The sequence below is a fragment of the Aquarana catesbeiana genome, linkage group LG13, assembly GCF_042186555.1.
Source record: "Aquarana catesbeiana isolate 2022-GZ linkage group LG13, ASM4218655v1, whole genome shotgun sequence".
NCBI classification, from domain to species: domain Eukaryota; kingdom Metazoa; phylum Chordata; class Amphibia; order Anura; family Ranidae; genus Aquarana; species Aquarana catesbeiana.
Window position 1 is genome coordinate 188,450,704 of NC_133336.1, and position 12,157 is coordinate 188,462,860.

Here is a 12,157-nt window from a genome sequence, read left to right on the forward strand (position 1 = left end):
CATCTTTGCCGTTCTGAAGCTTCCCTCCAACCACCTTGCATATTATTTTCTATATACTGTGATTCTGTACTTGCCAAACATGCTGCAGAAATCTCCCTCCACTTTGCCTGGCTGCAACCATTTTAACTGTGGGCAGCTAAGCTGCTGCCTGTTCACTTCCTGGATTTAGACAGATGCACACCTCCAGCTCTGCAACTCTCATTGGCCCTCCTATGACTCACCACCCCCCTCCCTTCCTGGCAAACACAGGGGAGTGAGTGAGAGAGCTGTGCATGATGTCATAAGCCTAGGCTTTTTGCCAGACAAGAAACAGGAAGTGGGCTGTATAAGGTATTTACTGGCAGAAAAAAAAAATGTTTTACTATCCAAAGTTAAAACAACAAGGGCGGAAAATTTAATAGATGGAAAGTTGAAAAAATGACTGAAGGTCCACTTTGAGCTGAATGATGACCTGTGTCATTCAACCCAGTTCCACTGAACCTAGGCTGTCATGAACCCGCTTCCTGAATGGAGTAGGGACTGTCTGCTTTCAGAGGATAGGAAGGCGTTATGACATCACTGGTTTGACGGAGGGAACCATAGAGGGATATTTACTGGCGCAGCTCTGCATGGTAGCCAATCGGCTTTTCTCTTCGGCTTGTTCAATTAAAGTGGATGTAAACCCGAAAATTTTTTTTTTTTTTTTTTTGATATCATACTGTAGAGTATAAAATTTCCTATCATTTGAGCCCAGTCTTGCCACACAGTTAAATCCATCTCCGAGCAATGCCCTTTTATTGTTCAGTGAGATAAATCTTGACAAACTGAGAAAAACTTTGTCAAATCCTCCCCCTTGCTGTGAGTGACAGGTGATTTACATCTCGTGCACTAGCCGAAGACATGTATTTATTTTTTAATTCCCTCCCCCACTCCTTTCTTCAGCAGCTCTGCAAGGATTGGCTGTTCCACACCTCAGCATGATTTGGCATGCTGTAGTCATGTGGTTACTTTCCTGTCTTTTCACTGGATGTTAGAGATCATAGCAGAAGTTCAGTGTTAGAAATACAAAGGAGAAAATGCATATTGACAAGGGGAGTGTAGAGGTGGGCAGGGAGTCTACTGACATCACGACTCCACCCACCGAGCTCCAGACAACAGACCCGCCCACAGAATCTGCAGTTTTTTGGGTCGTCTAATAGCAGACAGAGGGGAGACATTTGGCAGGTAAAGATACATGCAGGAGGCATGTATATCCTTATAGATAACCCCTATGGCAGTAGTTTAGAAAGGATGACACTGGGTTTACATCAACTTTAAGCGTTGACAAAAAAAAAAATTGACGCTGATTGGTTGCTATGCACAGCTGCACCAGATTTTGAACTCCTCCAGTTTTGGTAAATCAACCCCATAGTGTCCATTGGGTAACAAACTGTCTGACAGACCTGAGTGTGTTTGATGAGGTAGTGGCTGGGGTGGAAGATTTAACACCTTGCCTGCCAGAAAGATTAGTATTAACCACCTTGGCCACTGGATGTGCGGCTACCTACAGCAATACTGCACTGTGTCCTGGGTTCGAGCCGAGACTTCCTGTCTCATACCCAGAACACAGATCCGTCTACCGCAGCGGCGCTCAGCCATTCAAGGGGAGCGATTGTATTCTGTCAATTAATACAAAACTTCCTTTGATTGGCCGGGTCAGAGGTTGTGACATCATCAGCCTGCCTCTCCAACTTGGCCAATCAGAGGAAGCTTTGTATTCATTGATAGAATACATCGCTCTCCCTGAGTGGCTGAGCGCCGCTGCTGTAGACTGATCTGTGTTCCGGGTATAAGACAGGAAGTCTCGATCAAACCCGGAACACAGCAGCTACATACGGTTTGTACCGCACATCCAGCGGCCTCACAGGTTAGTTCATTTGGGCCAGCTTGGATGTAAATTGTGTGAAAACCTGGAGCTTTTCTTTAAGCGTGGCCAAAGCACAGGTTTTCTTTCAACTGGGAAATATGTATTGTATTTTGTATATGTGTGCGTTTATAGTAGATTCATGTATGTATAAATATGAGAAATAGGAATAGCTGCTTTTCTTTTTTCCATGTTTTGACTGTCAGTGTGATATTTCTCTGTTTTATAGGATACATGGACAGTTATGGCTATGGCTATTATGGCTATCCAAGTTCCAGTTATGGTGCCTCCTATCCTGTGAGTGAGCAAAGACCTCCATTCGGTTTGGCCTCTAACAGGCCTGCAGGTATGGTGATAGGGGTTTCTTTTGAATTGATTACAGTCGATCTTTAGTGTGTAGCAGCTGATGTCAATTGGGACACAGCAGTGATGGACACTGTCCCCAATCTGACAGTGGTGCATTTGCAGTGTCCTGAACACACGCAGTCTGCGTTCAGGGCCGTGCGGCTGTGAAATGGGGAGCATTATGAGATTGCCTGCCTAAGGGATGTACAAGAACACATGTGTATCCCCCATGCAGGTAAACGCCCCTCCACGGCTGTACGATTTGGTTCGCCCCTTGTGAACGCGGCCGTAAGCTGAGTTTTAATCCTATATCTTGCCTGGTTCCTTTTGCCCCCATCAGTACACTAATAAAATTTTTATATAAAACCTTTGTTTTTATTACCTTATTTTAGGCCCATAATGTCATTACAAGGTCACTGTTTCTCTGTGTCATGCAAGCAGAGCATTACTGGTGACAATGGCCAGTAGGGGGGCAGTATGTGGCTTCATTAAAAACATCACAGCACCCTGCCTCCAGTACTCCTCTCAGGAGCCCTCAGCCCTGAGGCTAGCAGTGGGATGTCACTTGAGAAGAGTTAAGCAAATCTATAAATGCCTTGATAGTTGAATGTCAGTGTGACTATGTCAGAATTCTTAGGAGCACAGTGCATTGGGGAAGTATTCACAGCGCTTCACTTTTTCCACATTTTGTTATGTTACAGCCTTATTGCAAAAAGGATTAAATTCCTTATTTTCCTCAAAATTCTACAAACAATATCCGGTAATAGGAAAATGAGAGAGAAGTTTGTAAATAAGTATTCACAGCCTTTGCCATGACACTCAAAATTGAGCTCAGGTGCATCCTGTTTCCACTGATCATCCTTGAGATGTTTCTACAACTTGATTGGAGTCCACCTGTGGTAAATTGAGTTGATTGGACATGGTTTGGAAAGGCACACACCTGTCTATATAAGGTCCCACAGTTAACAGTGCATGTCAGAGCACAAACCAAGCCATGAAGTCCAAGGAATTGTCTGTAGACCTCAGAGACAGGATAATATTTTAAGACACTGATCTGGGGAAGAGTACAGAAAAAATTCTGCAGCATTGAAGGTCCCAATGAACACAGTGGTCTCCCATCATCCATAAATGGAAGAAGTCTGCAACTATCAGGACTCTTCCAAGAGCGGGCCTCCTGACCAAACTGAGTGATTGGGGGAGAAGGGCCTTTGTCAGGGAGTTGACCAGACAGAGCTCCAGCATTTCTCTGTGGAGAGAGGAGAACCTTCCAGAAAAACAACCTTTTCTGCAGCACTCAACCAATTAGACCTGTATGCTAGAGTGGCCAGAGAGAATCCACTCCTCAGTAAAAAGCACATGACCGTCCACTTGGAGTTTGCCAAAAGACACCCGAAGGACTCTGACCATGAGAAACAAAATTCTCTGGTCTGATGAAAAAAGATTGAACTCTTTAGCCTGAATAGTAGCATCATACTTAAAAATACTTGAGGCTGTAATTGGTGCCAAAGGTGCGTCACCAATGTATTGAGCAAGGGCTGTGAATACTTATGTACATTTTTTTTTTTTTTTTTAATAAATTTGCTAAGATTTCAAACAAACGTAAATAATGAATTGAATCCATTTTGGAATAAGTCTGTAACATAAAATGTGGAAAAAGTGAAGCGCTGTGAATACTTTCCGGATGCACTGTACATGCAATGTATGCAGACCACCTTGGGTAATGACTCTGTGATACCAAGTCTTCATGATTGAAAGAACTGAAATCCTAACAAATGAGGAGCACACCAGGAATGGTGCTGGACGTACTCATGCCAGGAAATGTGGGCTCCATCTGACTTGCAGCTTCTAATGCACACTGTGAGTAGTGAAGTCCTAACCAATTTCATTAGAGGAGAGGAGTCTTTACAGCTGACTGAAGCTAAGGCTGGATTACAGCTGTAAGGGGACATCAAGGACACCAGGGACCCATTTTTATAGATCTGTGATCTGGAGACGTGTGGGAAATCAAATTAAACACACACACATACTTGCATATATGGCTGCAGCATCAATTCCCTGCTGGCTCTAAGACCGAGAACTGAGCGATCACATGACTGCTGATCGCACAATTTTTGGTCTTGACTGAGCAGAGAGTCGGTGACTTTGGCTCTGCCCCAGTGGAACACTGGGCTGTGCAGGGGCCGGGAGCGGCTGGTTTTAGGCTCTTAGTGTTCTGCTGAGAGTCTGAGCCAACTGCTGGTCAGGCATCTGGGTGGATCCCGACCTTAAAGTCAGGATCCTCCCCAGTGCCTGGACCAACTCTGTGACGTCAGCCAACATCAGGTTTTAGCCTGCTGTCAGCTGAATCTGGGTTACAGGAGTGCAGAGAGAAGTGTACTCCTGTGACCCGAAAAGAGAGCACTCACATTGCCTCATCCGTAAATAATTATGGGAATACAAAAAAGGGAGGGTCCCAAAAGGTGACCCAAAATCGGACTTTAACAGCATAGTAAACAATAAGGATATAGAAAAGTAATATTGCAAGATAGTGAGACCCGTTTTTTGTACTCCTGTGACCCAGAAGAGCAGTATTACCAAAAAAAGGTTTGGCCTGGCTTTGTGTTGGTTTCACGTTGGTTTATTTTTTGTAGAGAACAATGTTCAAACCTCCCTTGTTCAAAGGCTCCTGAAAAAAATGCCACATTTATAATACGTATATGTAAACGGCCCCATCAGGGTAATGGAGAACTTAGAGAAACTACAAAGATATATGTGGAGCCTCTGTGGTCTTTGGGAGTGGTTTGGAAAGCACAGATATAAATGTATAAAACATTCTTTTGCAGAACCTCCGAGCCTACCACCTCCAGTACCCGTGGCACCGCCATACAACATGTATCAAGGCCAGTGGCCCAGTCAGATGCCGCCCCCTAGTGCAGATACCTATGCTGGAGGCGGCACAACCGCGACAGGATACCAAGGAGCCACAAAATTTTCATGTGAGTGCAGATATTTGTTTGTCAGTTAAAGTGGGAGTTAACTCCCGTGCATAATTTGGACCTATAGGTAAGCTTATAATAAGGCTTACTGTATATATCTCCTAAACGGTGGCTCCCACGCACATGTGTGGACGTGAGGTCATCGTGGCTCCGGCCAGTCCGCGAACCCGGACAGAAGACGGGTGAAGATGGAAGCCTTGTCAGCGGTGACAGCTCGCCCCTGGAAAGGCTTCGTTCTAAAGTAAGTTTCACATAATGTGTTGGTGTGCGATGCATACTAGCACATTATGCCTTTACCTTGCAGGGTACAAAAAAAAAAAACGGCCAGTGGTTTACTACTGCTTTAAAGAATCCTCCCTGTTACCCCAACCTAATCTTCACACAAACCCTCCTCTCAATTGGCCCTCACTGCAACCCTCCCGTGTGTAAAGGTAGGCTCTATGTTTGCATACTCACCTCTCTTATGCCAGGACCCTGTGTGTAAAAATACCAAAATGGGCCTTCCCTTATGTAAATGTTGCCCCTTTGCATACCCACCTTTCCTTTGCCAGGATCTTGTGTGTAAAAACACTAAAAACAGACCTCGCTTTGCTGCCCTCGCCCAAGGCCCTTGCTTTGCTGCCCTCGCCCAAGGCCCTTGCTTTGCTGCCCTCGCCCTGGTTGCCACCCATCCAGTCTGGATTTTGAATCGTTTAAAAGCCAAACTCAATATTCAGAATGGACTGTGGCTTCCCAAGTAACCACAAACGAGTGCATAGGTGTGCACACGGGGCTCCACCCCCATACATGGACAGGAGAGGAGCGAGGGCTTGATCTGCTCCCTATCCTCCTGTCCCTACCCCTCTATCTCGAAGTTTGAAGCTTAGCAACTCAGCTCAAATACATTGTGGATGAAAGGTGTCTGAACTTCCATCTTCAGGTAAGTGAGCTGATCATCCACTGCCTGTGACTGAAGTCTCCCCCCTTCCTCCCTTCTCTCTTTTGTCTTCAAGCAACTGAGTACACTAAGGTTAGGGATGCCCTGTGGACTCTGATGTAAAGGGGGCTTTAACCACTTGCCACCCGCCCACCGTCAAATGAGGGTGGGGCGGTGCAGCTCTCGTTCTGGGATGCCGTCATATGACGGTATCCCAGAACGGCCGCTCTCGATCGCACCCACCTCCATCTCTGTAAAGAGTCGCGGCTCTTTAACCATATGATCGGCTGTGTCCAATCACAGCTGTCACATGTAAACACGAAGATGGCGGTAATCTGTGCTCTTCACTGACAGTGTGAGGAGGGGAGAGCCGATCAGCGGCTTCTCCTTACAGAGGACATCTAGGTATGTAATCGGGGCACTGATTATCAGTGCCCTGATTACAATAAAGCCCCCACCAGTGCCAGCAATGAGTGCCCACCAGTTATGCCAGTCAGTGCTGACTATCACTGCTTACCATCAGTGCCACCCATTGCCATGCCCTGCTAAAGTGTTCGGGTTTGTCTTGAAGAAAAGGTGGCGGCCCTCGCCCAAGGCCCCCCCCCCGCTCTGCAGCCCTCTCCCAAGGCCCCGCAACGCCCCCCCCCCCCCCCTGCTCTGCAGCCCTCGCCCAAGGCCCCCCCCCCGCTCTGCAGCCCTCTCACAAGGCCCCCCCCCCCCCCCCCCGCTCTGCAGCCCTCGCTTGTTTAAAGGTATCCCTTTGCGTATACACCACTCCTACCCAAGGATCCTGTGTAGATGCTAGAAATGAAATCTAAGCACAATAATCTACTACAAACCTCTCACACAAGATGAACTCATTTTCTGTTGGCGCAATGAAGAGAATTATCCCGGATCAGTGCTGGTCCGCCTCTAGCCGTGGGAATGAGACGTGATCTGCGCTGGGCCCCCTCAAGGCTGCTATTTCTTTTCCCTCATTTGCTATAGAACAATACAACAAGCAGCATCATAAAACTACAATGTAAAAACAAGCAAATGTTCTAATTTTTCTTTCTTCTTTCAGGAGATCCGGAAAGAACTGGAACTTGAAGAGAGAATCTCGAAACGTTTTGCATCTTTAATTACATCACAGTATAATTTTATGCATTTTCCCCGAGGTTAACCATATTTTCCAGTTTGAGCCACCTTTCCTTAAACTGTAGAAACTGGACACTGAAAATGCTTTTTATTTTTTTTGCTGTCGTAGTTAAATTGTGAGTGTAAATAAGAAAGCACAGTAGGACAAAGTTCTGAATTGAGACTTTTTAAATTGATGTGTACTTCAACTCTTGTTACCATCCACTTGTAAGTTTTAACAGCCTTTTGTTGGGTTTTTTTTTGTTAGTTATAAGAAATAAAAAAAAAAAAAAGTTGTGGTGTTGGTTGTTTTGTTGACTTTAACCACTTGACCTCCGTAAGGTTTTACCCCCTTCCTGACCAGGCTTTTTTTTGCAATTCGGCACTGCGCTACTTAAACTTAGAAATGTGCGGTCATGCAACGCAAACAAAATTTATGTCCTTTTTTCCCACACAAATAGAGCTTTCCTTTCGTGGTATTTGATCACCTCTGGGTTTTTTCTTTTTTGCAATATAAACAAAGAAAGAAAAGAAAACTTTTGAAAATATTATATTTTCTACTTTTTTGTTATAAAAAATTTCAAATAAAACCCAAATTTTGTCATAAATTTACAAAAATGTATTCTGCTACACGTCTTTGTTAAAAAAAAAAAAAAAAAAATCCCAATAAGCATATTTTGATTGAGGTGCTAAAATTCCAGGGCAGTACAAACCCCCCAAAATGACCCCTTTTTGGAAAGTAGACACCCCAAGGAATTAGCTGAGTGACATGTTGAGCCCATGAAATATTTTATTTTTTGTCATAAGCTTTTGAAAAATGACAAATATATACTCTCCCATGACCTTCCAGGATGGCACACCTGAAAGTAGGTCTGCCGTTCTGGAAGGTTTGCAGAAATACCCTTAAGTCTAACATAGGTGGGTTTTTTTTGCACAAAGTTGTCACTTAAATTTAAATATTGCTCACACATGCCATGTGTATATGTGGCATTACACCCCAAAATACATTCTGCTGCTTCTCCTGAGTACGGGGATACCACATGTGTGGGACTTTTTGTGAGCCTAGCCACGTACGGGACCCCCGAAATCCAATCACCGCCTTCAGGCTTTCTAAGGGCGTAAATTGCTTATTTTCCTTTTTTGGAAAGTAAGCACCCCAAGAAATATGATAAGAGGCATGGTGAGTATTTTTCAGATCTCATTTTCGTTTTTCTTTCTTTTCCAAAAAAATGTGGCAAGAAATGAGATCTGCAAAATACTCACCATGCCTCTTGGCAAATACCTTGGGGTGTCTACTTCCCAAAAAGGGGTCATTTAAGGGGGTGTGTTTGAACTGTCCTGGCATTGTTTTGTTGCTAGAAAATTACTTTGAACCCCCCAACTATATATATATATATATATATATATATATATATATATATATATATATATATATATATAATTTATTTATTTTTTTTAAAGCGGAGGCCCTACAGAATAAATACACTTTGAATTTTAATGCACAAAAACACAATATATTGCCCAATTGTTTGGTAAGATATAAAATATGATCTTACGCCAAGTAAATAGATATCAATCATGACAGATTTTAAAATTGCATGTGCCTGTGCAGCGGCGACAAACTATGTACATTTTAAAAAGCCTTTAAAGGTTACCACTTTAGATTTACACAGGAGGTTTATTGCTAGAATTACTGCCCTCGATCTGACATTAACGATGATACCTCAGATCAAGACCGATGTTTGCATTCGCCTTTGTGCACGAGGACGGGTGTGCTTTAATTTTTATTTATTTTTTATTATCTATTTTGCTTTTTTTTTTTACGCTGCTCCCTTTATTTATTTTTTTATCACTTTTATTCTCACAGGAAATGTAAATATCCCCTGTGATAGCAATAGGCAGTGACAGGTAGTCTTTTCTAAAAAATCTGGGGTCTATTAGACTATAGATCTCTCCTCTGCCCTTTAAAGTGTCTGACCACACCCACTTCTAATTATAGGCATACATGCACTAGCTCTAGATCTCTCCTCTGTCCTTAAAGCATCTGAACACGACAAGATTGGTGTGATGAGATGCTTTCTCAATTTAAAAATCGTCACTGTTTATATCGGGCGAAACCGAAGTGATGAAATGCTCGCAGCTTCAGGTTTCTTAGAACATAGAGATGATTGGAGCCATTCTGGTCTCTGATCAGCTCCATGGTCAGCTGGCTGAACCACCAGCTGCATTCTCAGGTTTCCGCGGTGAGACAGGAGAGCCCGAGAAAAGCGTGGACGGAGGGAGACAGTCTCTCCCGCTGCTTGTAAAAGCAATCTAGTGGCTAATTAGTCGCTATGATTGCTTTTACATGAAAGCCAACCGCTGGCTGAAAAAAATGATACCAAGATGATGCCTACACCTGCAGGTATCATCGGGGTATGACCACTCAAAGTCCAGCGACGTACCAGTACGTTGCTGGTCCTTGTTGGACATATATTGTAATATTCCTTTTTTTTATATGCAGCCTGTGGGCTGAATGAAAAAAGAGAACCTAACAGATTCCTCCATTCACATTGATCGATCGGTGGTATGCCCACCATTAGAATACCGCCCTGCATCCACCCACTTCTAATGATGGGCATACATGCACTGTTTTTTTTTTTTGTTTGTTTTTTTTCAGCCCCTGGGCTGAACGAAAAAAAAGAACCTTACAGATTCCCCCATTCACATCGATCGATGCAGATGAAGAAATCTCTGCCAAAAAAAGTGGAAAAAATATATGCTGAAGCATAGGGACGATCTGACCACCCCCAGCCCCCTACAGCCCTGCAATCACTGACGTATGTATTCTGAAAGCAAAGCAAACCCTGCTGCTTTCAGAATAAACAGATCAGTGCTGCAGCTGAATGCCGTTCCTGCAAAGCAAACAATGGTTAACGCAAACACAAAGTAAACACAATAAAAACATAACATTAACTCAAAACAACAACAATAGTTGTGATTTTACTTTTTTTTGTAAACTTTCTAGACTAGGGTCTCTCAAAATGCGATAGCCAGTTTCCTGACTATTCAATATCTTTTGAGACCGTGTGTGCCCTGGACTGTGCCGTGCTGTACCCTATATGAATACTCCACTAGTGAGTCTACCTTGAGGTAGAGTCTAGGTTGGCCAGGACAGGAAGGACAAAAAAAAAGCGGGTGTCTCCTATTCTGTGTCTACTACAAACACGACATCTTTTTTGGGTCCGGGTCCCTGGAAAATGCCTCTCATGCAGCCGGCTCATTGCATCTGGATTGAGAAATTGGGCCATAGTGCCTTCTAAATACAAAAGGGGCGTGATGATCTCTTCCTGAAACTTTAGGAAGGATCCACCTCTTTCTGACGCTTTCTATAGTACAAAAGCGTTGAACACGGTTAATTGAAATAAATATACAGACACTTTCTTGTATGGGAAAGGAAGTACGACCCCATCATCTGGTCATTGATGTCCACCCCTCCCATGTTAAGGTCGTAGTCGTGGACACAGAGGGGCTTCTCACAGAGGACAAAAAAAAAAAAAAAATCAATTCATCTCTATGGAGATGATTCACATCTCCACTCCCAAGTCGCGCGCCCCTGGCTTGGGAACATGCAGGGAACGCAAATCACGTATCACGTACATGTGATCATGTGCAGGGCAGCCGCCCTGTAGCAGTTGGCAACTGGTTAATGGTTGTAGAGCCATCTGGCATACATAAGATCAAACGCCCATCTAGAAACTTTACTAGACCTTTTGGGCCCCCATTTACACCTGAGATTTTTTAGTAACTCGAAGCTTCAAAAAAAAAAATGCTGGAGGACATAAAAATCAATTATTCTCTATGGAAATGATTCACATATCCACTCCAAGTAGCCTGAAGCTCAAAGTTTTGGAACTTTTTTTGTAGTTCGAATCGGGCAGATTGGTGTGTTTTATGAAGTGCCTTTTTCCCCCAAAGAAATGCATTGCAACATGCAATTTGTGCATGTTTTTTTTTACGTGTTTTTGTTGTGTTTTTATACTAATGAAATGCAATTGCTCAACGTTTGTAAATGCAATTGCTCAAATGCAATAATTAAATAAAATATAAATCCTAAATAAATAAAATAATATTAACTCCTAATCCTAACCTCATTATTGACCCCTAATTTGAATCCCTAATCCTAACCTAACAAAAATTAACTACTGTAAATAAAATAAAATAAAAACCTCCTAACAAAAACAGTAAATAAAAGTGGCTGAAAAAGGAACAAATGATGAAACACATTTTTTTTTCTATTGGCTAATAAAAAAATGGCAAAGCTCAAAAAATGCTTTAACAACTCTGTACAAAAAACGCACAGCAAAACACGATGTGCAGGGTGTGAATGCAGCTTTACTCCCCTGCAGTTCTGTTTTTTCCCTGTAGAAATGCATTAAAACGTGTGACATGCTTTTGAGCGTTTTTTCAAATGCAATAATTAAAATAAAAATAATAATAAATAACACTAACCCCCTAATCATATTAACCCCTAACCTAACAAAAAAAAAATAACCCCTAACAAATTTTTTAAAATTTAATAATAAATAAAAGCGGATGAAAAAGCTGAAATACTCAGCCACATACGATTAAACATTTCCCCCTTCCCTCTATTGGCTATTTAAAAAACACCAAAGCTCAAAAGCGCTTTGAAAACTGTACAGAAACGTTCTAAAACATGCCATAAATATTTATGGAACTCTAGCCAATCCCTGGGGAGGTGTGCCCGGTAGGTGGTGAGACAGCCCATGAATAATCTGAGGCCTGAGCAGCAGGGTGCAGTGTTCCTTGGTCCAGTTTTGCAGGAGGAGACCTAGGGTTGCCAACCAAGGTTCCTGCAAGCCAAACTCGAACACTTTTCTGACGCACTGAATTTTTTTTGTAGTATACACTATATAGACAATA

At 42.9% G+C, this 12,157-nt stretch overlaps 1 protein-coding gene across 4 annotated transcripts in view; it reads left to right on the plus strand.

The window, feature by feature from the left end:
• The window catches only part of LOC141117377 (uncharacterized), a gene marked incomplete at its 5' end in the record, with an annotated part of 62,863 nt that extends 55,011 nt beyond the window's left edge, over positions 1-7,852 (plus strand). For all 4 annotated transcript variants that reach the window (XM_073610218.1, XM_073610219.1, XM_073610220.1 and 1 more), the window contains 3 exon segments: positions 2,112-2,228; positions 5,050-5,202; positions 7,182-7,852. In XM_073610218.1, coding sequence (XP_073466319.1) covers positions 2,112-2,228; positions 5,050-5,202; positions 7,182-7,183 — 272 coding nt within the window.
• Positions 7,853-12,157: the final 4,305 nt, after the last annotated feature.